The sequence below is a fragment of the Echiichthys vipera genome (assembly GCF_963691815.1).
Source record: "Echiichthys vipera genome assembly, chromosome: 2".
Taxonomy (NCBI): domain Eukaryota; kingdom Metazoa; phylum Chordata; class Actinopteri; order Perciformes; family Trachinidae; genus Echiichthys; species Echiichthys vipera.
Window position 1 is genome coordinate 15,096,644 of NC_139827.1, and position 26,130 is coordinate 15,122,773.

Below are 26,130 nucleotides of genomic sequence, written 5' to 3' on the forward strand. Positions count from 1 at the left end.
AGATGCCGCAGAAAGAGACAACATAAAATGTTTCAGTCTTTGGGGAAAAAACCTACCTGCAGTGAAGTTGTTCAAACAGCAACATTTGTCAACTGTATCATCTTGCTGTCGGTGATAAGTGTGAGCTACAGTGACAACCATAAGGTGTCAACTACCAGACCACGCCCATCGCCTCATCCAACCAATCAGAGCACGCACCGAGATACATAGATACATAGATAGATAGATAGATGGATAGATAGATAGATAGATAGATAGATAGATAGATAGATAGATAGATAGATAGATAGATAGATAGATAGATGGATAAATAGATAGATGCTACTGTAATATATGTGTGGTCTAAAGGAGTGAAATGTAAAATAATTTGCCCCTGAAATGTATTGAAGTAGATGTATAATCTGGTATAAAAGTTATTGTACCTCAAAACTGTATGTAAGGTACGCACCTGTGTATTCAGTGTACTCAGTTACATCCCACAACTGTATCAGTATCTGCTGTATGTGTCTACACACAATAAGAAGTTGGTACAAGCATACACAGGCACCTTTTCAAATGAAGGCAAATATCAAGGTGAAAATTTAAATCCCGTTGAAGAAAAATATTTTAATGAAGACTGATTAAACATACAATTATAAATAAGCATTTGTCATATTTTCATCAGAGAACCCACACAGGGCCTTTATCTGAACATAAAAGTACCTAATTCATTAATCTAATGTTCAAGCGCTCCAATTCCATACAAGATATTTATGCAACAATTTCAGTCTCGATCAGGTGATCATGGTGCATGTGCAGTATTATCCCTTTACAGCAAGAATATATATACTGTATATATATATATATATATATATATATGTGTGTGTGTGTGTTATATACACGCACAATTTGAATGTCATAGTTTTCAATATGCAAAGTGCAATGAATCAGTTATTTTTAATAAAGGTATTTTTTAGCACCACAATATCAAACTTATGTTTTTTTTTTATCTGTGCCATTGATTACATAAAGGTTAGCAATTTGCAAGAGCTAAAGTATGATCTCTATATAAATTCCATTACAGTTATTACAAAGTGATTGTTAAAGTAGTCTCTACTTCAACTGAAGTCAGTTAGAATGTCAACAGAGCCCCCTGCTGGTCATATTTATAACTCCAGTTAAAACAGTGACTTCATTCAAACTCCTAGAAGAAATGTTATTACTAAGCCCACGCATAACAGACATTAAAACATTACAGTGTAGCATTCAACTTATAGCATGCAAAACAATATTTTACAAACATGATATTTACATATTGTGTTATTCCATAGTGTCCATTCATAGATATAGTTCCATAAACACCTCTAATGGAGGCTTTACACAGTACAGTCTGGTCAACAGGTGTAAAATGTTTCTCCATGTCGGGTGACCATAAGAAAAGTTCTCAAAACTTCGACTCCAACATGATGTCTTCATTTTTATATTACATCTCTCAGTAGGACCCATTTTAACATATTGGTGGTGCCATCACACCTGAGAGCCTGTACTGTAGATTTACCCTGTTTGACCAAATGACATTCTGAAGTTACTGTGGTATGGTCACTTCTCTGTCAGCAGGAAAAGAGGAACTGAAACTTGTGGAATGAATCAGTTTCCTTAACAACAGTTAATGATTGCTTTGTACAGAGAAAGCTGGACTGCGCATCATTAGAACTAATGTTTCTCTATTCATCCGTTTCTCGGGTTCTTTGGTATGTATTTGACTTAACGGTCACAGGGCTTGATGCATCCCACTGCTGTTTGAGGCCGCCATCGTGTTTATTTGACTACAGCACAATGCACTTCATGACCAGCCAGTGTTTGTTTTTCAGAGGATAAAAGTTTACAGGAGTTTTCCTTCAAACCATCTAAACCCACTGGTTCAGTCAGTGGTCTTAGGGAAGAGCCCCACTGAAAGTGACTATGGGCAGGCAGAGGAGAGAGCAGAAGGTGGGGTTGAGAGGCTGGATTTGAGCGTAGGTCGAGGCTTTTCTTAGCCGCCAGTCAGTGGAGCTGTCAGGTTTATAGCACACTGATATGTCACATCTATGTGGGACAGAGAGGGATACATGGGTTAGAATTTACAACAATTTGCGAAGGTTGAGAGTAAAAATCTGTGTAATTATTCCTATTCATGTATGTTTCCTGAGTGGAAACTGGGCTCTGGTGAAATGTAATTTCCCTTAGACAATAAATAACAAGCCTGTCTTGCCTGTCTATTAGATGAGAAATAATTCCTTTGACATGTGAAAGATATACTGTATATATATTTTTTTTGAATCATTTTTCATCATGTTAAAGAAGTTAAAAGATTAGAGAAGCATGTCTACAGGGGCTACAATACCATCACTTGACTAATTAATTTGGTCTACGTGAAAGATTAAAGAGTTGGTGGTGTACCACTTGTTTCCAGACACTGTGTACGTCTACATCAATTCCTGTCTGTCTCTCTGTCTCTGTCTCTGTCTCTCTCTCTCTCTCTCTCCCTCTCTCTCTCTCTCTCCCTCTCTCTGTCTAGGGTCCACACAGTTATAAAAAAAAATGTGTGTATGTGTGTGTCTGTGTCCACACCTGGTGACACTCTGCAGTATTTTTTTCTCATCCTGGTCCAGACATACAGCAAAGGTTGTGTTTCCAGCCCCACTGATCTGCACCTTGTCCACCTTCACCTCTGTCATGCTCAGCTGCTACAAAAGGAAAGAACAAAGCAAAATGTAATGCTTCGTACCTTCACATACTTTGATATAAAATTATTACACAACTGTGCCAAAATATTTGTATATTTGTATAGCAATATTTGTATTTGCATTTGACATGATATGCACTGCTATTGCAGCTTGTCTGAGCTGTTATACTTTTGTTTTTGAAGTACTTGTTTTTGTCCCCGAGTTGTAAAGACAGCCTAAAGGTACAAAAAAACCCAATCTTTTAAATACCCTTGCATTCTGCTGAGGTGTGTAATGACTACCGTAAATAAAAGCACTGCATCTAAACGACTTTAAGAGCTTAAGTTACAATGTTGAGCAAATAATATTATTGCCAAAACACCCACAAGCAAAACAGACGTGTCTCTTGCCTGTGTTGTGGCATTTTATTCCATCAAGCTGTCAGACTGAAAACTTTGTTCTCAGCGTACATGAGATGAAAGATTCCGGAGAGATGAGTTTGAACTGTTATAAGAATGTATTGATGTCTCCTTCTTTAACTAATGCTGCTGTGTTTTTTTTAAAACCACAAACCACCACAACAGGCTGAAGTCACGTCTAGCTCACCTGGTTGTAGCCCTTCTTGCTTTTACAGTTCTGTCTCTTCAGGACCTCAGTCATTGTGAGCTGCAGGCACTCCATCTTTGAGTCTGACAGAGATCATTTTAGTTAAATTATGAGTACACATCAGACAGTAATTGCTTCATCATCACCTAATGCAGGTATCAAAAGGTAAATATCAAGTTACCATTTAACATTAGCTGGGGCAACAGAATATACAGTGCCTATGTGATTAATGACTTGCTAATGAAAAATGTTCCATATCACCATAAACAATAATTATTATGTTGTATTGAAACTAAACCCCAGCTAATTTGTTGTCTCCATCAAGCACAGTTTAGTGACTTGGCCATGTATTATAGTAGCCGGTGGCAGTAGTGTACCTAGCTCCTCAGGATTCTTGCACGCTTTGGTTAAGTTTACTGACGTGCAGACTTTGGTTTCTCTTTTCCACTGGCTTCTCCCACTAATCACCACCTGAATGGGAGGAGAAAAGAGGATACGATTATTGCTGTTTTGGAAAAACACTAAAACTGGGAAATGAGAAAGCCCTCAAAGGTCCCATATCATGCTCATTTTCATGTTCATACTTTTATTTTTAGGCTCTAATACAACATCTTTACATGCTTTAATGTTCAAAAAACTAATTATTTTTCTCGTACTGTCAGTCTGAATATACCTGTATACAACCTCTCTTTAAGCGCAAGTCTCTTTAAGCCCCACCACCCCTGTTCAGCATTTTCAGGTCTTCCGCATCTGTGCTCTCAGCATTTCTGCATTGTCATTGCAGCCGGGAAATAACTGTAACCACATTGTAGCGGCCCTTTCAACCTATATATAGTACAGTTGTAACATCATAACCATACAGAAGTCCTGATGGCTCGTTTAAAGAATCGGTTTCTGAACATGGGCGGTGTGCATTTCTTTGTGAAATTGTGTGTTTTGATACTTTCACAGTATTTAAATAACACCGAAACCTGCTTCATAATCAAAAAAAAAAAGAACCAAAATCTCTCTTTTTACAAGATGGGACTTTTAAAGATTATAACTGCTGCCTACAATGACTACTACAGGGATTTTTAAATAAATGTAAATTAAGTAATTGAATAACATCGGTAAAGAGACATATCGCGTTTACCAGGGACCATACCACAGGGACCACAGAGGCAAATGTTCTTGCTTTGTCAGGACAGGGTACATATTCATGGCTTTTTAGCAGACTTTGTATTTTGTCACAAAATTTTGATGGGTCATTTCCTGTGGGTGGAGGAGTGAACATGACCGAAACCAGTTGAGTGAGGGTAAACAAGGAGAACCTACATTGTTTCGAAAGGGGTAATGGGATGTTTTTCTGCTGTGCACTTGTGAATACTTTTCGCGAGAGATGCAGCTTGAAGGCATGAATTGTGATAGGGAATAAAATCACAATATTACCTTGTTGTACACCACCTCCAACATAAGAGGCACTGCTTCTCTGTCACCGTCAATACCAAACCTTTTACTGGCAGCACCTATAGAAAGAGAAAAAAAGACACACATTATTAAAGATCCATGAGAGCAGTGTTTCAGTTATACTGTTTAAAATAGTGCAGAAATCATTACAATACTTTAAAATATGACCACAAACATTCAGATTTTGTGAAACAAAGATATTATATATTTATAGACAGCATTCAATGAAGATCATAAAGTTGCATGACAAAAACTAATAAAAAATCATTTTGTGTGAAGAATATTGTGAGTAATGAACTAAAGCAATGTCATTTTCACAGCTGCAACTCAGAATTTTAACTTCTAAAAAAGGAAATTGAAAATCATAAGTTAAAATGGTGGCAACAAGTGAAACTAGGAAAGTAGAAGTAGACTTAATCATGATATAAAAATAACAGATGTTCTGCTATCGTAAACGTAATCCAGTCTCAACCTCATAAAAACTGATGATGCATTTCACTGCATGGAAAAAGTGGAGGATTTTATTTATTGCAGCACAGTTGCTAGGATAAGCGTGTGTCCCTGACTTTTGTGTCACACTCACCCATGGCCTTTATGGCTCGTGTTCCTGCGGTGTGACCCAACTCTAGGGAGTGGACAAACACCTCTGTTCTCCGCTCTCCACCAGCTAACGTCAACTGCAACATCAAAGACCAATTTTGGAATAAGACCCAGGAAGCACCAGGGTCCTATTTCTGTACACAAGGATGTCAAGGCTTGGATTCCATGGTTTATTTATTTATTATCATGTTTTTTAAGTCCCTTGGATGCATGTAGAGTATTGCTGCTGTGTGTGTAAAAGTATGTCTGACCTCAGCCTGATAGAGTTGGATCAGAGCTGGCCGGGCAGCAAAGCGGCAGTAGTACAGGACCAAGTCGGCAAGGATGGGCAGACGCTGCTCATATGAACTATCATATGACTCTGACTCCGTCTTTGAGGTTTGCTGCAGAGCATACAGAACAATAAAGCACTTCATACAATTAAACAGCAGGATGATTTATGTAGACATAGCCTAAACTAAAACACGTGCTGCAGGCTTCATCTATCTGCATAATAACGATTCTCTGGTTGAGTAACAGAGATTAGTTAGATTCCAGTTGTACCTGGCAGACGACGTTGGCAGGCAAGTTAAGCAGGCTAAGGGTGTTTCTTTCGTACCAAGGGTCCAACATACCAAGAAGATGGGCAATGTCGTTAGTGCTGTCCCCTGAGCCCGTGGAGTGAAGATCCTGTGTTAAAAAACAACAACTATTACAACAATGGAGTTCTCATATCTCTCTCTCTCTCTTTGCTTGGTACCGTACAATTCTTTTGATGTGTTTCCACTGCATGGTGTAGCTCTGCTTGACACGAATCCCTTTTTTTTGTACCAGTACTTTTCTCTTTTCATTCGCAATGCCATTTTGATCACCAAAGTGAGGTGCATGACACTGCCATGACATCATCCTCAACGTGACACTCACTGAATCCTTTCATTGACAACTAAACAGAGGATCTGCACTTGGTCAATGCATGGCATAGTTTTTTGGGCTGCTAGTTTTAGAATTCTGGGTTGAATTAATAAAAAAAAGAGGACGCTGTTGGTGGTAGCTTGGCTATTTAAATCCAAGTGTTGTGCAGGATGTCCTGTGCCGCGCTACTGATGGTTCTCTCTGACCAGACAGTGGTCTACAGTGTGTTAAATCCACCTTCCAGTATCAGCACAGCTCGCTCGGAACTGCCATAAACCTACCAAAAAAAAGTAACAGGTACTTTTCATAACTTTTGCCAATGTAAAAGCAAAAAAGCGAGTCAAATAATGTCGAATCAAGCCATGCAGTGGAAAAGTGACATTTGTCAGCTTAGTAAATGTGATGTTATAAACGAAACCTTGTATGATGAATCACATTTTGTTGGAGTGCTCTTCTACTTACATTAGACAGGGATGCACCTTTTGGAGTTACAGTTTGAACCAAAGGAATAGGAGACCGTAGACTGCTCGGCCCAGCTGCTGAATCCCTCTTCACAGGTACAAAGTAGAACTGAAGCTTGAAGGCCCTACTGAGACGTGGACATGCACTCTCTTTCCTCCTCAGGCTATTGTAGGCTCGGGCAATCTTGCCTGCTACGTGATCAGCACCAAACACCACCACCCTAAGCGTAGTATTTATACTGTCCTCATCACTGCTGAGAATGGGCCTCCTTCGGAAGCAGACATGTCTGAGAGTTTGACTTTGTGGCTGGAGGAAGGGCTCAGGATGACGCAAATGGACTTGCTGTGGTAGAGAGTTGGAGCGCTTCTCTCGCACCACTAAAATGTCTTTTGATTCTGTATTTCCTAAGCTTTTGGCCCGGGATAGCGACCGAGGGCTCTTGGGTTTGATGAAGAGCCGGTATAAGTGCTGGCTGAGCCGAGCCGAAGCTTTGTTCATAGATTTTGGCGAACATTTTTCAGCAACGGGAGAGGAGCAGATATAGTCGTCAGAATCTTCAAAGTAGTCACTATCAACACCAGAAGTGACCGAGAGGAGAGATGGAGCGTAGGACTCTGAGGTGATGGACAAGGTGGAGAACATGGAGTCTTTTGAGGCAGTGGAAATGGAGGAGATGGTAGAGAAGGTGGAGGCACGATGATTGGTGCTGCAGCCATTAGGGATGATAGACATTGACCGCAATTCTACTCCGTGGTCCTCCTCTTCTTTGTCTTCCTCCTCCTCCTCCTCCTCCTCCTCCTCCTCCTCATCATCATCATCGATGTCTTCCTCCTCTTCCTCATCAGCCTTTCCAGTATTGACCTGGTCATCTGGCTCATGTTCCAAAAGGGTGTTCAGAACATCTACAAGGATCAAGATAGACAAATATCAATCACATCCAGAAACCAAGAAAAGACCAACATTTGGGATAGATATCATGGGAAAACTAATCTCTATCAGCAAAAACCTAATTCCTGTATATAAATCAATAAAGTAAATACTTTACCAAAGTTATCTTTCTCCCAGTGAAACATGTAACATTTGGCTGTAGGCAAGGGTAGAGTTTGTAGCATTCCTGCAAGGGATGGGGAGGGCAAAAAAAAAAAAAGAATAAGCTATCGGAGCACTATCTACTAAACTGAAATAATATGACATGACACACGGCATATACATCCCCAAGTTCATGAAACCTGTCCCCTTACCATCAGATGTCCTTCCATTGGATGCAGGGATTCTCATGCTCTCTCTCAGTTGCTCAAGTCCCTGGATCATATGACTGCGGGCCCTCAAAGGGTCACTCATGGCAGCGGCCGTCTCTAAGACATCACTCACCGTGGAGAAGATCGCCCCCAATTCATTCACAGTTTTTACCTGCAATAAGCACATTCATAATATTCATAAACTATAGCAACACGTTAAAACAAGTGCAAATAGACAAATAAATTAGACACTAAAAGTAGTGATGTCCAAATGAAGCTTCATGAACCATCGGTTGTATTTGTTGACCCCACTAGATGAAGCTCTTGGTTTAAATAAAAGGGCTCAATGAATGGTAAGTCGGTGTGTTTTCAACCCTTTGTTGAACAGAGAGCTTCATCTAGTGGTCTCAGAAGATAATTAAAATGGTTCATGACGCTTCATTTGAACATCACTACTCAAAAGACAGTGCATGATAAATTTTATAAGTGAAAGTCAAAATAAAGATTGTCAAAGAAAAAAAAATAGATCAAGCCAATTTAAATACATAGGTTTTCAGCTGTCGTTAAAAAAAATGTTCACAGAACCTGCATCTCTAAAAGGTTTTTGTAGGGTTTATCATAATTTTGGCGTGTAGTTAAAAAGGCTGTGCTGTACAGCAACAGCTGGTATTAATTTGAAATACATATAAACGGGGTTTTAAGGGAATGTATTTCTGTCGGTAAAGACAGATGGCCGTCCCCCACAGAGCTGGGTCTGTCTGACGTTCCTGCCTGTTAGAGGGAAGGTTTTCGTTGCCACCGTACTCTATGGGGGAATTGTTGGGTCTATGTAAATCATAAATAAGTCATAGAGTGTGGTCTATACCTACTCTGTAAAGTGTCCCGAGATAACATTTGTTATGATTTGGCACTATAAATAAAATTAAATTGATCTGAATTGAAAATTAACTGATAGGACACCCATGTATATGAATGTATGTATATGAATAACAATTGATTCTGTAATGTAACCCCCCACTACAAAAGAAAAAAGGTATACTCAAAATATAATTCAGTTGTGCTTGAGGACTAGCTACTGATTCTATTCCATAGTCCAGAGCTCTGAGCACATACCTGCAGGGCACTATGGATACTACGCAGAGGGTACTTGCTGCCTAACGTGGACTGGAAGGCATGTTTGATCAGAGTGATGTAGGTCTCTTTCTGCGAGTGCTGAATGCGGCTGAGCTGCTCAGCCACTGAGAGAAAGTCAGCGGGCACCTCACACGGGTTCATCAGCAGCACGGTCCTGCAGGCAGCAGACGGATAACGTCAGTGGTAATATATGAACATGTACACAAATTGACATGGCAGAAGATGCAAACAGATGCTGTGGTGGTGGTGTGTGGTGTGTGGTAAAGGGGATGAAAAGGGGCTTTCCAGGTCAGGAGGTGCTAACCACCTAAGTGCTATTCAGTTAACTTTAAAAGTTTGGTATCAGATCAGATAAAGTTACTGTGAACCACTGAAGTGTATGAAAAAAAACGGTTAATTTTAACTGGAAAGCAGAAGGTGCAAAGCTAACACACAGTCTGAGTCTGGGCTGAAAATACATTGTTGTGAACATGCCACTGTTCAAAGACAAGGCTGTACAAACAAGTGTTACACCTGCACTCATATACAGAGGTCAGTTATATCTGAATATCACCAGCATGAAGAGGTTTTCATTCTTCTATGAAGCCATAATTATGTATTGTACATACAGTATATTCTATAGTTCTACATTTCACAGGGAGTACAATTTGAATTTTATCCTTTGAACTTACATTGTCTTAGAGCACTGGCTAGGGGTGTTAAGGAACTGCTCTTCTCTCGCCAGTCTCTGAAATGAAATCCCTGTACGGAAAATACAAAAATATTTAATTATTATATATTTTCTGTATATTAAATTTAAATTTAAATGAACAACTCATCAAGAACACGTCAACGATCCTCCCTTCCTTATGGAAGAAAACAAAGGCAGATTAAGTTTCAGCATTTAAGACATGTAATACTGTTGGCCACTGCGCAGTTGTCTTTTTATTTGATCAAAGCTAGGAAATTTAAAGCAGCTCTCAGAAGTGTTACTTATCAAAGTAGGCTTAAGACTGGCTAACTATTATCAGGGGTGGATTTCATGGATTTAATTTACTTTCCTTACTGTAACAAAGTCGCCATTTGTGCCTGCCTACTTTTTTTTCAAATCTGTAATTGTACTTTTAGTAAAGTTTTTTTATTTTATTTTATCAAAGGTTGACCATTGTAGATTACTTCTCTAGCCTAAAACAAGTCACATGAAATAGTCCCGATAAACTGTGAGAAAAAACAAAAAAAAACAAAAGAAGATACTTCAGCAGTGCTATGTGCGACATCATGGGGGTATGCGATCAAATTAAAAATGATTGCACCGTTATGGTTTATGGTAAGGGTTGTTATTGAGCCTCGCCATCTACCTTGATCACTTAAACGCACCACCCGGCCAGTACAACACAAATCAAATGTACCCATGATGTCACCAACAGGTGAACGCTGGATCAGGCTAAATGCTAAAAATGTCTCAGTGAATCATTCAGCAGTGACTTCTGCATTCACCAAATAACTTTTACCTTCAGTGCGGACTTTTCCCTGATGACTGCAGAGAGCTCATTCACTGCAAAATGTTTGAAAACTCTGATGAGTGCAGCAGGACAGCGAGGCCGAGCGGACTGTTAGCTAACGTTAGAGGGACGTTGAGACCCTCAGACAGGTGAGTTGCTGCAATAACTCATTCATAGACTTTTTCAATGGAATTCCGTTGCTAGGAAACAGCATGGGTCGTTGTTTACTTCCTGTCAGTCGTTGTCATTCACGTACAACGCAACAGGAAATTAACTGGGGCACTTTTAGAAGTTTATGTTTACAACTGAAATGGTACCATTTCACAGATGGACCATTTCCACTGCAGACATTTTGATTTCATAGCAGGTGGAGTTGATAATGTTAATGATGGCTGAGTTATAACCTATAGTATAGAGACCTTTTTAATGGAATTCCATTGCTAGGCAACAGCCTTGGTCCCTGTGAATTTCCTGTCAGCTGATGTCATTCACGTTCACTGCAACAGGAATCACACTTGGGCACATTTAGAATGTTTATGTTTACAACTTTGGTCTATAAAAAACATTTTGTAATTTTGGAAATATACATTTTTTAAAACACTTTTTAAAGCATTTTTGTACATTCACACTATTTGCCAACTGCTTCCTACTGACTTTGTATTTGTATTTCTGTTTCTGCTTTGATTTTACTTACTTTTATTTAGTTTCGATACGTGTAAGGTAGGAAGCCATATCAAATTTCATTGCAGCCTACCAAGTATAATGACAATAAAGATGAGTCTGAATCTGATTGTATTAAGTGCGTCTGTAAGATATTCCAGCATGCACAATACCAGGACTTCCCCTGAAGGGTAATGCAGTCATTGTTAATGTTATTAAATACACTTTTCCTGCTGTGACATTGTTAAAATGTCTTTTTTGAAAGGGGTCTATTTGGCTGGAACTCATTAACTCATTTTACAACACAAGCAAGAGCCTCAGCAAGCACTGCTTTAGGGCTGCAACTAAAGATTATTTTTATTGTCGAGTAATCTGTTGATTACTTTCTCGATTAATTGATTAGTTGTTTGTTCTGTAATGTGTCAGAAATGGTGAAAAATGTTGATCAGTGTTTCCCAAGGGCAGGGAGGTATAAAACCAGACAATATTCACATTGAAGAAGCTGGAATCAGGCAATCTTTTCTTTCGTTAAAAAAATGACTCAAACTGATTAATCATTTATCAAAATAGTTGTTGATTAATTTGATAAATAAATGAATAACTAATCTCTGTGTTGTCTACTTTGGGCATGTTTTATCCTGCTGTTGTTGATTCTATAAGAAGTGGCAGGTTATTTATTCATGTGGCTTTAAGAACTTCCTTTTGCCCTTCCTGTAAATTTCAACAAAGGTGTTCGAATGTGGCTTCTGCTTTTGTTGTTTTGCAAATGTTGTTGCTACTGGTGATTGTGGCATTAGCAGCAACCTGTTTTGCATTGGCATCATCTTAAATGCATTTCTTTGACTTGTCACTAGGGGGAGACGATTACCAGGGTTGAAAGATAAAAATAGTGTTTCAGAGACTCAGTGCAGACTGGTACATAAATGGAAAACCTTAACAAATTGAACCCATCTGCATACCTGGGGCCTTGATCTCCAGCTGTAGCGTGGAGAGAAGGTTTCTGCACACACTGCAGTAAGGCTCAGGCCAGGTGAGGAAACAGCGAAACACCTCATTTGCTTCCTCCAGCAGCTCTGTATCTGGAGGACAGTATGGTGTCTGCAACCAAGGCAACATAAGGTATTTTAGTAGGGATCCTCAGCTTCTTCTGTTGTAGAGAGGAGGTTTGCCTCACACCAACTGATGATGTAATAACTCACTGTTTTGTATTAAACCCTGATGGATCAGTTATGTTAGAATAAAACCTTTTAATGTGATGTATGACACCCATTTAATACATCAACTGGACCTTTTGACGTATATCATTAATTCTGCGGACTGATCTGGACCACTTGATATTTAAATCAGCCTGACTGAAAAATAGAACCAATGTTTATGAACCAAATAGTTGTTGTCAAGCCAGTATGTGTTACAATTGTGTTAGAAGCTTTTGTCACAGTAACACATCAGCAAAACGTCATAGTGGTTTTGAATTTAGGAACTAACGATCCTTTTGAGAGTGCTCTTACACATGTGAAACACTATGAATGGTATTGATAGGTGAAGGAAATGGATGAGGATTTGTACCTGAAGCAACGTGGATGAGAACATGATAGCGAGGGGAACCACCAGCTCATACTGACACTGCTCCTGAACCTGAACTCACAGACAGACACAAAGAGAGCAGTGATTATGGGTAAATATTTAGCGATTATATTTTAGTCCAGTTTCACAGCAATGAGACATTAATACATGACATCTACAGCGATATGCTCTATTTGACCCCTCACCTCTTTGGTCTTCCTAATGATCTGTTGTAAGAGGATTAGGAAGTTCTCAGGGTCCCTCTTCACCAGCTCCTCAAGGCTCCAGCGGTTCATTGACTGACCCGCCGAGCACATCAGCACTGAAAGTCAGCACGTGTGGTTTTATGTTAGTGCACAAATTCAACATGCACAGACAGCCACAAGTTAAACATAGAAATACGTAGATACAGAAGTCACATGCCTTACCTCACCACAAAAACTTTGCTCCAACCCCTAAAAGACAATCATTTATTTTACTGTTACCTCTCAAGCCCTGAGTTTACCCAGCCTTGGTCAGAAGAATCTGCAAGCTTATGTTTTATTGGCTCTGGCAGATACAGCCGGCCAGACCTGGCCTATCACAACCGCTTTTCTCATATGGGACGAGTGTGATATGATGAATGACAACTTGCGGAGCCTTTGCTCTTTATAGGAAAATACATGTGTTGCCTAGTTTTTGGCGTCCCTCACGTAAGACACTAAACGGGTGAACATATGCCTAGCTTAGTAAAGAGAAGCTAGCAGATGTGTATTTTCCATTGAGACTACTTTCAAATTCTGATGGAAACTCTCGTTCTCTGAAATATTGATACCATCACAGCTTATCTGTTCACACTGTTGTGTGTTTCGTTGCTCTTATTGTAAGTCTATCCAATTGCGTTCTGAGGCATTTTAGTTCATGACTGTTGATAGCGCCATTCAAAATTTTAAAATGAACTAAGGGATTTCAGAGTAACTCACATATGTGATTTGGTTTGACAATGTCATACTAGAGTTTACCCGTAACATCTTCAAAATAAAGCTCTGTTGATAAAAGCAATGCTGTGCCACACTGCACCTGGCAATGAATAATCATCAGTAGGTTGAATAAAAAAGGATGCCTTCGCTAAAATGATCATTGTACACATGCAGGGTAATCAGGTTTAAATGTCTTTGTGAGTAAAATCTACTTTTCAAGAAAGACTGGGTTAAAAAGTACCATAAAACGGGACAATTAATCATGCCCTACAATTTCTAATCCTTCTGTGCATTGTTCCATGGGGAAGAGACATTGTACAAATGTATTTTTCCCCCAGAGCCAACATTGGGCAGCAACATTTGTAAGACCTTTTGAGAGCACAGACCATATTGGTTTTAGTTTTTGATGATGCATACAGGAACCAGCCCAAGGTTAAACTCCTGAATCAAAGTTAGCCAATGGGCTTATATGCACATCATTTATAACAACAATCAATGCTATTTATTGCAATCAGAAACTTGAATAGATATGAGGCATTTCATTCCAGCTTTGAAATCCAACAAATCATAGCCAATAGGAATAAAAAGTGCATCAAATATCATCATATACAACGTCTTGTAAATGAAGTGGTTGTCAGACAATCTTGTGTTTAGACTGTAACGGAACAAAGGCTGGGTTGCAACTACTCACAGTAGGACTTTCAAGTCTATAACTGTCAGTGCTGGTGCACTTCAGAGTTGTGTTTTATAACCCTTTGTTCAGTGTTTCAGTAAGGATGTTTTGGCAGGACAGATTTCCTGTTGCAAGAAAACAGAGTTACGGTGAACTCCCCAAAAAGACGTTTTGGCACTAAACATAAAACAATTCAATTAAAGCAATTCTTACCTTTCTGGCATTTTATACTTTTCTTTTGTAATCTTAAAAGCGTATGGCACACTAAAATGTAAAAGAAATCCACCAGGTATTGAAATCAATCATCAATATTCAATTCTCATATATTTCTGATAAAAGTCTGAAGCATCATTTTATTCGGTCTGCATAAAATTATTTGCCAAGCTTCCTGCCTGTCATTCGTTGCTCTGTTTCACTTGCGCTGCTAATGCTGTGTTCAAGTGACATGGGAAGTCCGAAGTTTGGGACCTCCAACCAGGCAAAGTGCACTGGAGTGCCTGTCAAGTGGAACCTCCTACTAGCAAATTTGGGGTAGGTCAATCTGCCCCGAACGACTCTGACTACATCTCTAAGGAGCTCAGGTTCCGAGGAACTAACAGGTCAACAGTTGTTTCGGTTACACAGAAATATTTTCCACGAAACTCTACAATTCTCTGCACCCAGGAGTTCTATCTTATATCTTTATGGATCAAAGGTGCATTTACATCATGAGTAATTACTGGAGAACTCTATGGGTATACAGTATTTTGTTAAGATGCTAGCACTGAAAATAAAGCTGCAAGTTTAAAATTATATTGTTGTGTATTTGAATATTTCAGTACTTAAATTCATATGAATGTAATCACACGCTTAGAAAATGTACACATCCCTGAAAATGGAAGTTTTAAATGTCAACATCACATCATAACTTGTATAAAAGATGTTTATGTTAGTAAGCGTTACTCAATCTGGCACTGGTTGGCACGTGGGAGACTGATTAAATCTTCTGCCCTCTTTAAACACCCTGCACCACAGTAACTCCTGCCCCATGAGGCCTCACTCACACTGCGGTATGCACCACCACTTCCTCCCAGCTGTCTATTCACACAACTTCCTGCAGTACCATGTAATGCGTCCCCTGATGATCTGACTGCAAAAGTGTCACCACCAACAAACTCAGACTATCATATACTCGTATACCCCGCATGCTGGTTTGTCACACTCTGCCCTTGCTTTGAGTGAGAACAAACAACTGCCTTCTGATCAAGTCAGCAATGTATGCAGCTACTGTCATATTCAAATGTGTAAACTACAATTGATATTTCTTAGAAAATGTGTTACTTGTACTAGGGTTTGGTTTCAGTATTTGTTCAAAGTACTTTTCTTCAACTTTGTAACTGTCAATGTCTCGTTATGATGTGCTACTATGGCAATGGCTCATGCCAACCACCAAGCAGCAACCACCGCGTAGTGACGTTATAATATTACAACAGCGTTCAACATGCTCAAACGTTATTTTATTTATGTTTATTTATAACATGAGTGTTTTGACCTTGCAGCACTGGGCTGCCCATCAGTTGAGGTAAGTTTGAACATAATATTCAAACTTACTAAAGACTAACTAAAGTCAACTCATTTAAGGGTATGTAAGCCAGTTATTTTTATATTATAGCTTTACATTATGACTTGTGGTTATTTCATTAGAATGACATAACATAACATGAATATATGTGACTAAACATAATGTGAATAAAACCAAAACATTAACGTGTTGGTCAACATTATATTAACCTTAGTCATGTCAGATGGATTTTCATTAACAATGGTGATTGTTTGATAATGAAGACAATAACTGTGATGATCCCACGCTACTTTAAGATGAAACTCATTTAGGACTCTTTTCTCGTGTAAGGGTTTTTAGGCAAGTATTCTATAATACTTTAATGAGAACTTGAATATGGAAATTACTTAAAATGCCCATGCCTAAATTATACATATCCAAGAAACAGAAGGTTACAGGTTTGACCCCACGCAATAGCAGTAAGCCTTTGCACAAGACTGCTCAGTCATTGTAACTGTGTGCACCACCAGCAATACTAATATATCTTTTTCACAGCACAGTATCTGTTGGTTGTTTTTTGGAGGCAATTTTTGTCTCTTTGTTTTTTGCTAATTTAGTGGTCTGCCTCTAAAGAATGAGGGAAAGCCGCTGCGAGCAGCCGAGCAAACGCCTGTGTGAATATTTTTTCAATTGCCAGTTGATGGGCTGAGGGTGGCCAGTTGGAAAATTTTAACATATCACCCAACCCTAGTGTTCCAACAAAAGACCTTCAATAAATGGAATACAGCCATCATTAACGGTATGAAATATACAAATGCTTTTCCTGCTATGACGTCAAAAAGGCTGCCATGAAAAGGTTGACTGATCTAATCTGCTCTGAGTACATTTAGTTGATGGTGCTTGTTGGTGGAGTTATGCACCCTCTATTTTTGTTTTTACTAATTGCTACTAAAGTATTAAGTTCAGCAATTGTGGGGAAATATTGTTGATATTTTAACGTAACACCATAAGTGATACACCATCTCCCGTCTTCTTTTTTAGTCGTCATTACTAGTGCAGCTCGACTTACCGTTCCAGTGGTGTGCTGCTGTGGGGCTTTGTCTCAGCCCATCCAGACACCTGTCCAGGGCATGCTGGATCCTGTCCTCTGTGCATGAGGTGTGCTGCATCTTCACCACTCAGGTTCTGTGTAGGGACGGGAGGCAGAGCTGATATTAAGTATCAAAATATGATACATTTCCATTCATGTATTCTGAAGAATATTATCTTCAAATTTGTATGTGTGCATGCATTGTTCACATGCACACAAACATGTCCCTCTCCTTTCATGAACAGTATGTGTTATCACATCTGATTTGCATGAAGACAGATCATGATTACGTATGAAAATGAATATAAGAAGATACACAAACCATAAAGGGAGATTTCTAAGGGGAAGGGAAAAACACAAGGTGTGCTTGTATAGCTGTTTTGTTGCCATATAGTTCCTGAAATGTTGCGTGCAGTACAACACATATGATGACGCCAGTTCTCAAACTGTTTTGTGAAAAGCCCTAAAAAAATGTTGAAGAAGATTCACATTCACTTTAAAATATTAAATCATTCAAGAACAAACACCCTCAAGCTTCATGTCAGTTATGTCTTTCCAGATGTTGCCACAAACAATCGGCTGTACAGTGTTTTTGAAACTTGTGCGGAGATGTAGTGTAATCAGTGTAAAAAAACATAATGGAAATCTATTACTAACAACAACATTTAAGCAAGCCAAAACAAGCCCAGTTTTCACAGTATGACTTTTATGGAATCGTATGGAGAAAAACACCCCCAGTAATTTCAAATTCAGTACCACGCTTGGCAGAGCTGTAAACCAATGCTGCGGATAAGAGAGACGTTGTGAACAGTCAAATGTATTATTTCAGTATGACTACAACACCACTGACTCATCAGGGTGCGCTGAACTTCAATTTTATAACTTTCAGTTAATCAGTGCATGTGGCTTTTTCTCATGCAGCATCTGAGGATAACCCAGGTGTGGTAAGTTGTTTCAGTTTTGTTATAAACACATCTCATTTTAAGCAATATGCATAACAAGATACCAGGGACATCCCACCAGCGACTTAAAAGAGTCGAGAGTCAGTTTTATCTTTTAGGGTAGATAAACAACATTAATCACGGTCCATGATGGCAGGTGTTTGGTGACACAGTTTGAAAGCGACCCCAACCTACCAAAACCAAAAGTCAACACAGACTGCCACCCAAACCAAGGAAAATGTTCCAAAAAAAATATACAGTATAATCAAAACAGTGTTCTTCCTCGGTGGTGACTATAACATTGTATGTTTTGGAATTCCCCTGAAGATAGCAAAGGTCTCAGACACAAAATAACCTATGTAAAGAAGCAGGTGGTGGTCAACACAATGGCATATAGTATGTTGCTGCCCTGACACCATTTGTTAGGGAAACACTGTCTTGTCAAGCTGTTTGAGGTTTGGAGAAGTTGAGAATTAATTCATTTGTTTATCACACGAATGGTCTTATATCCCCCACTTTTACCATGTTGAAAATCAGTGCATATGTCTATCCACCGTGTCACTGCTTCATTATCAAATCCATCCTGCTTGCATATTGAAAGAATGCCCAGATCAGATAAATTCCATACCACGTTTCACTGCTATGTGTATTGTATGAATATTTTATTTATGTGCCACTGGCTTGAGTGTGCTTTAAATCCTGTGTTGTTGAGATACGGGTGAATATATTTGTAGCTGTTGTGCTGTCGGCTTTAAGTATTCCTGTACTGTAAATCCTGTTGAGATCTAGATTAATCTATGTCTTAATATGCTGTTGGCGTTAATTGTGTTTATTATGTGCATATTAAAAGGTGAATGTAGTAATTGTGCTTTTGGCTGCAAGTGATTGTGTGGTGGGATGTAAATGGGGCCCGTTCAGACAAAAATTGAAAAAAGTGTGAAAGCATCAGTATGATAAATGTTGGTACTTTAGACAAATACTGGAATTAAAGATGTTGTAACATTCATGTTGATAATGCAATACTGTATTTTCATGTTGACATATTTGTAAAGCTTGTCTTTCTTCATATTAGAGTTTTGCCATATACTATATATATATATATATATATATATATATGCACATTTGCAAATACTGGGAAACATTCAAATTTTAGAAGCAAAACAACTATACTTCCCTAAAGAAGCTTTTAAAAGATTTGCTGTTTTTAATTTGACCAGCTCAGCAGTTTTTTGTGTGTGACATATATAGCCAATTTCTCAAAAACAAAATCATTTGAATTAATCAAAGCTAAATGCACTTAGGGATGAAAAATAAGCGTTCTGTGTGTTTAACTAAGTACTTACAGTGTGAAGTCAGTGCACTGAAATAAGCGATGACATCAAAACAGGTTTTTGCCTGATTACATCTTCTCAAACTTTCCCCAGAGCATGACAAATTCCCCATTTCACATGAAAACTAGAAATAACTGCAGGCTGTTACATTAATTTTGTTAATGAATGACTCACTTTCTCTTACGCCCCCGCTCACCCAATAACCCTACCTGACACACACACACACACATACACACAATACCCTTTAAAGCAGTATTTTGACATTTTGGAGAATATGCTTATTTGCCTCTTTCCAAAACTAAGAATGTCTCTAGATAGCAGGTGAATTTTGTTATCATCAGACAGAGCCAGTCTTTCCAGGCTTCATGCTAAGCTAGATAAGCTAACCAGCTGCGGATACTAAGTGATATTGATCTTTCGATTTTCCAAATTTCGTTGTAATGCAATTACAATTATAAAAAAAGGCCATTCTATCCTATTTTATTCTATTATATTGCCAAAAAAAGCTTACAAGATTACTTCATTCTTGGCAAGACCCAACCTGCGTAGCAGCCCGAGTGGTTAAGGTCAGGGGATAGGACCTGAACAAATCTGGTTCCAGTATATCACGTAAGCTTTGACACCTTGCTAATCCTAGCACTTGAGTGTGACACCGGACACGTCTTACCAAAAAAGCAACGTGTACTTCCCATAATGTTGAACTATACCTTTAAAGACAAACTTAAAAGACAACATAAAAAGTGAAGACAAACAACACACATATAGGGGCGGCCGGTGGCACAGTGGTTAGAGCAGTCGCCCCATGTACAGTAAAGAGGCTGAAGGTCCTCTAGGCAGCGGCACCGACCTGCGGCCCTTTGCTGGATGTCTCCCCCTCTCTCTCACCCCATTTCCGGTCTGTCCTATCTAATCCCCAAAGAAAATTTAAGTTAAAAGCAACTGGACTTAGTTGTTTGTCTAGGAATACTTTCACCTCTCATCCAAGAGCCTGCCTCAGTTCATTTACGCATCTGACCAAGCCTCTTGGATGAGAGGTGAAACATCTTCCTAGACAAACAACCAAGTCCAGTTTCTTTGACTTAAATTTCTTTGGGGATAACGATGACCTGGAAAAATGAGAATATTCACAGTCCTATCTAATAAAAGGCTTGAAAACTACCAAAACAAAATCTTAAAACAAACAAACAACAACACACATATACAGCACCGGCACACAAAATAAGCTACACTGTACAAACAACTGACCCACAGACCTCATCATTAACGCTGGTGGAGGGCAGGGGCAGGAAGCTCGTGCAAACCCGAGTTCAGGAGGGCAGAGGAATGAAGCTCAATTATCCCCCACCACTTCACTTCTTTTCCTACAGTTGCCATTCGACAACAATACAAACAGCTTCAGAGGTAAACACATCATATAGCCTTTTTTTCTCAGCGGCACCTCCTCCCCAGAGAGGTATTGTGTCTAAGAGGTGTCCCCGAGTGGCACTGACTAGGAGTTTAGAGCAGAGCGTGCTGGACACTTGTGCTAAGGGCTCCGGTCATTGTCAGGGTTGGACAGAGCTGGATGAGAGCCTGGTTAGAGTGGAAGGAACTAATAAGTCAGAGACGTGATGACTCCTACATCCAGGATAGGGTTCAATGGAGACGTGTTAAGGTAATAAAACAAGCAAAGACCTTATATGCGGTGGCACGATGCAGTGAAAGTGCTGTTCCTATCAGTATTTACCGTTCTTCTGTCAACATCAGGTTAGTTGGGATTATTTTATTCTTAAAGAAAAGTTAGACACAAACATGTCACAAAGATTTGATATACCTATTTTATATAGTCAAATTCAATAACTACACAAGCTTTATTGGTCAATTTCCATAATAAAACGTCACACCTAATGAACATAGCAGCAGAAGGATAGGTTGCCATGGCACCATGAGCGGTGCTACAATATACACTCATTTGGGATTTTAACTGAGAATGTCAGTCCAAACTCAAGAGTGTCATTATAGTTGTTTACGTAGAGTTGCTACTCGTGTTGCAAATGCATGAGTCTGTGGTGTTTCATAAGAGGATGTATGCAGCACATCCCAAAGAGTCAATAAGGTCACTTCCACTTTTTCATAGGTTGCAACTTGCAACAGTCAGACAATAACAAGCAGTGCTTGTGTAGTGGAAGAACAACTAGATTTACAACAGATGAGCCAATTCCTACAGAGACCCTTCCTTTCTTTGATGTTTTCCTCCTGTTCATCAGTCTCTATAGCATTAATAATAATAATAATACATTTATTTTAGCTCTTTTCAAGAACCCAAAGATACTTACAATGACAGCGTAAAAAAAGGGGGAACAAGCGAAAGACAGCACAACAGTAAACAGAAGCAGTAGTGGAATGTAGCAGATAATAATAATAATAACAATAATAATAACAATAATGGTCGGACAGAGAGACAAACATCAGTGCCAGCACCTCCACCTGTGCCTTTCTTTTTATCATGCTGTCCTCTTTTTTCCCTCTTCTTCCATCTCTTTGCAGGCAGCCTCCCATCTCTTCCACTGATCCCATTACCAACTGCTTCCTAACAGGAAGACAGCTTCCCTGCTCAGCTGAGGAAGCAGGTGCCTCCCTATTGTTGTGGTGTGATCAGACTCTCAGATATACTCCCACAGACCAGGGAGGAGGGCGTGTGTGTATGTGGATATGTATGTACAGTATGTGGTTTTACTGTTTTACTGTAACTAAGTCCTTCCCTTTAGTTCAAACAACCGCTACAGGTGAGAACTCACCGGTCTGAATGGACCAGCTGAGCATTAAAACACATCACTGAGGCTAAAACGTATGTGTTTGCTATCATATCGCATGATCTTTATCATCCGACAGAGTTTGCCAACTTGTCATGGAATTGCAGATGTTGAAATTTCCACTTTTTGTTTCATCAACTGCTGTTCCCAAGTTCAAGGATAAACTTTGAAGCTTGATTTTGGAAGCTTTTTTTTTCTGCAGGCAGTTTTAGAAAAAAACAAACAAATGTATATCAAATGTAATTTTGAACTCCTTCTTTTACTCTCTCTTTTACTGCAATGTCTTGCTGTACTTATAATAACTTTCTTCATGTGAAATGTATTTAATTAGAACTACAGTATGTGCAACTACAGAAGTGAGAAGACTTGAGACTTGCTTGACTAGTACTGATAAAAGACTCTTTGACTTGATATTCGTGACTTAAGACTCGACCTAGACAGATTTTTTGACTAAGTATTTGCATCTTTGTATTGCGAAGATACGTTTTGTTTCTGAAAAACGATTAGGCGATTTAGTACAATGCAAGCAAAACTTAGTAACCTACTAGAATGTGGCAGACCAGCAGAGGCTGTGTAAGCAGGCTACAATGGTTTTCGTGTTGAAAAGAAAAACTTTTTATTACTACTGTCGTCGTGATTTAAATGTGGAAACGAGGGTAGATCATCAGAATTTCTGGAGACTTAAAGGTTAACAGTTGAGGCTTAATTGTGATTTGCTTTGCTACCACCCCTGATAGAGGGAGTATTGGCTTAGAATAATATTATAAAATAATATTAAAAATAATAATATAATAATATACAACAGTACAAAAACACAGGGGTTGTTTTGCCATTTACAGAACAGAAAGCCACTCGATATTACATTTGGTCTTCACTTCCTTAATAAATCCTGATAAACATATGATGAAACTACCATAAATAATAACAGGCACTGTAATATCAGATCATGGCACTTAACTTCAAGCAGCAGGGAGCCAGTGGTGTCTCTGCTACACAAACAAGACTAAATGATTCTTTGTCAGCTCTATTTCACGCTGAACAATATCATTCAGTGATGAGGATCCAGATTCCATGATTTCGAGCAGAAAACCATATCAAGTTGCTTTTATTTAAATGTGGTATGGGTAAAAACACTTTTTGTTTTTAAGGCTTACATCCCTGAATACATTGTTTACAACAACAGGTGTGTTTTGCATGTGTGGAGATGCATATGTTAACACACACGGGGGTGTTGACCTCAAAGTGTGTGTCGTAAAGGTGAAAATGATGATTTAACTGATACCACAGCCGTAAAGAGACAAACAGGAAGCAATGTTGTGAATAACACTTGTTGCACTGGGATACAATCAACCTCTGCTAAATATTAAAAAAAACAACCTTCTCTTCAACTCTTCATATCTGATATCCGTGGTAAACAACAAAGCTTAATTGAAGATCCTGGTTCAATTAAGGTTAAATACAAATAAAAATAATATTTTCCTTCAATCCACATCATTAATGTGTGTTTTTTTTTGTTATTTTATGCCTGACACATGACCTACTATGGCAGTTGTTATTTCTCAAGAGGAGGAGATGATTGTATTCAAACTTGTTGTGTAATTGGACAATTTCTAAGAAGAAACGATGATCCCTTCCTTTGGTTGCGCAGGAAGAATCTATCGTCATCGGACAGGCGGGAGGAAAGTGACAAGGAGTTCAGTACATTTAAGGTTTTGTTTTGGTGATAAATGATTGTAATGGTATTTATTAAGACTCATTATGTGTCAGACCCCCATCAAGAGAAAAAGTTGTCAATTAAACAAATTGTCAATTACATTTTTGTGTAATCAATTCCACCCTCCAGAACACAGTTGAATATGTCAATTTGAAACTTGAGACTTCAAAATCACAAAAATAAGGACTTGAGGCTTGACATCCTAAAGACTTGACTTGGTCAAATCCTGCATAGCCACACAGCATTATTTGACTCATGTATTGAAAAGACCCAGTTTTAGATTAAGATCATTAAAAACATGTTTACATAAGACAGCTTTGAAAAGAAAATGAAATTGTAAAGACTTGAGTCTTGACTTGGACTTCAACTTGAGAATTAAAGGTGAACTCTTTACAGGTGTTGAAGAATACTGCTACATATGCAAAGAAGGCTGTATAAAGCCTTTTGTGGCTTCAGAGGGGCTGTGTAAGTCTGATAATTTGCCTCAAGTGATGTCACTTGAGTCAGTGTTGGGGCTGAACGCTACAAGTTTTAATTTTAGAAAAAAAAATCCGGGGATGTAGAGCTAAAACCAATCTGTACGTTGGAGTGTTGTGGTTGTGGTGGATAATGTAAGCCAGGTTTTGAAAGAGAAGATGAATGTGAGGGATAAAATAGACGCTGAAAATGAATGCAGAGTTCGAAAATGGGTGTGATCCAGGCAAGGGGCTGCGAAGTGTGGGAGGCGTCCCACCACATGACGCTCTTGGCGTCACAGCCGGTGTGATCCCATCACAACATGGTCTTCTGATGTTGTAACTGTCGATAATGAGTGCAATGCTAATTCTGTGAATAACTTGTTTAGTTTAAGACTTGAACTGGGTGAATAAGTAAAATGACAGTCTACAGTATATCGTATGGATTGTAGTTTGCCCAAAAAATATCACTATAGGGCCACAATTTGTCATCTTCAGTCGCAGAAACATCTCTAGTTAGGATACTTGGAAAAAATATCAGCTCTGTTACAAAAGGCGCCTACTGAGGCTTTTTAAGATTATCATACGTTTCATGCACATGCGGCTGACAGGTGCTTGGTTTATGTAGTAAAAAAGGATGTTGAGTTCAGGCGTTGGCTCAGTAGAGTTTCTGTGGGGTGGAGCTGTAAGAGACCACTGATAGACTGTCGTGTGAATCTGAATTTGTGCTTTGTGGATACCTAAAGGATTCTAGGCTTGCTTCCCTGGTTGTCATTTTGAAGTTTGATAATATTTGTTCTGTTATGAAATTGAATTATAACTGCATATACATAACTCAACTACACTTCACCTGCTCTGTTAAACCAACTACAGGCACTAAAATTACAAACATGCACCCGTATCAGCTTGTCGTGCAGTTTAAAAGGCTGACACAGATATCTGACATCAATAGATCACACTGGCATAAATAATTTGGACCTGTTTACAGATACAGACAGACTTATAAAGGGAGATCGACCACCAGGCGCCTAACATGTCCTTCTGCGTCCTTCGCATCAGCTCCTCTGACAGTAAACCAAACACCCGAGGCTTACACATTGCAGAGAAACAAACTCTGATGTCATAAAACACGTTTGCATGAGAAAAAACAAGATGACATGGAAAGTTGACTGACAAAACAACCTGTAAAGACGAGTCAATATACCGTCATATGTGATAGATCGATGAAGCCAAATCATTTGTTAGAATATTGTTTTAAATCATCATATGCTCAGATACTCTCCGATGTGTCAGTGACTGCCATCTCCATCCGAGCCCACAGAGCAGGGGGCAGATGCCCTTCAAAATAAAATATACTGCCTCAGTTGTCTTACCTGCAGTTTATAGCCCAGCATCCATACCCTCTGAATATGTATCTGCAAGAGTCCAAGGCAACGTGTCTCCAGCTCAGTGCCACTGCCATTCATTCATGACACACATCACAGTTTAACAGATGAACCCACATCCTGGGCACGACGGAGCAGTGCAACGAAACGAGTGAAATCAGCCACTGGTATCTGGTTGTAGTTCTCTACTGCGCTCAAAGGCTTTTGCACCTCACAAACAGGAAGTGTATGAGAGAGGTGCATGTGAGCACAATGAGGGAGGGTGCTGGTGTGTGTATAAGTGGGAAGTGTAAATGAATGCGTTTCTACATGCGTGTGTGTCAGAGAGGTTGCATGTGGATTTTGAAGGGATGTTGGCCCCTAAAAGGAAGTCATCCGTTTGACGTGTTTGTTTTCATGCTATTTTCACACTTGTGAGTTAAGTGTCTTTGTTTAGGGTGTTGTGGCTTTGTTCATTATTTTTCTTAAGCTAGGCAAGTATTGGT

General features: G+C 39.1%; 2 protein-coding genes across 3 annotated transcripts in view; both read right to left on the minus strand.

Moving 5' to 3' along the window:
- Positions 1–108, minus strand: part of pik3r6 (phosphoinositide-3-kinase regulatory subunit 6) — a 28,088-nt gene extending 27,980 nt beyond the window's left edge. For both annotated transcript variants that reach the window (XM_083934203.1, XM_083934205.1), the window contains exon 1: positions 57–108. The gene's annotated coding sequence lies outside the window, so the exon portion shown is untranslated. The remainder of the gene's footprint in view (positions 1–56) is intronic.
- A 624-nt stretch (positions 109–732) lies between these two features.
- On the minus strand, positions 733–25,754 carry pik3r5 (phosphoinositide-3-kinase, regulatory subunit 5). Its single transcript, XM_083933377.1, has 18 exons — positions 25,634–25,754; positions 17,007–17,122; positions 12,972–13,087; positions 12,769–12,837; positions 12,162–12,300; positions 9,733–9,802; positions 9,041–9,215; positions 7,931–8,099; positions 7,735–7,803; positions 6,690–7,591; positions 5,880–6,005; positions 5,588–5,719; positions 5,320–5,413; positions 4,719–4,795; positions 3,668–3,761; positions 3,291–3,373; positions 2,590–2,705; positions 733–2,064 (listed from the first exon to the last, which is right to left on the minus strand). Exons 2-18 carry the CDS (start codon positions 17,104–17,106, stop codon positions 1,914–1,916), a joined length of 2,682 nt encoding a protein of 893 aa, XP_083789503.1. The 5' UTR covers positions 17,107–17,122; positions 25,634–25,754; the 3' UTR covers positions 733–1,913.
- Positions 25,755–26,130: the final 376 nt, after the last annotated feature.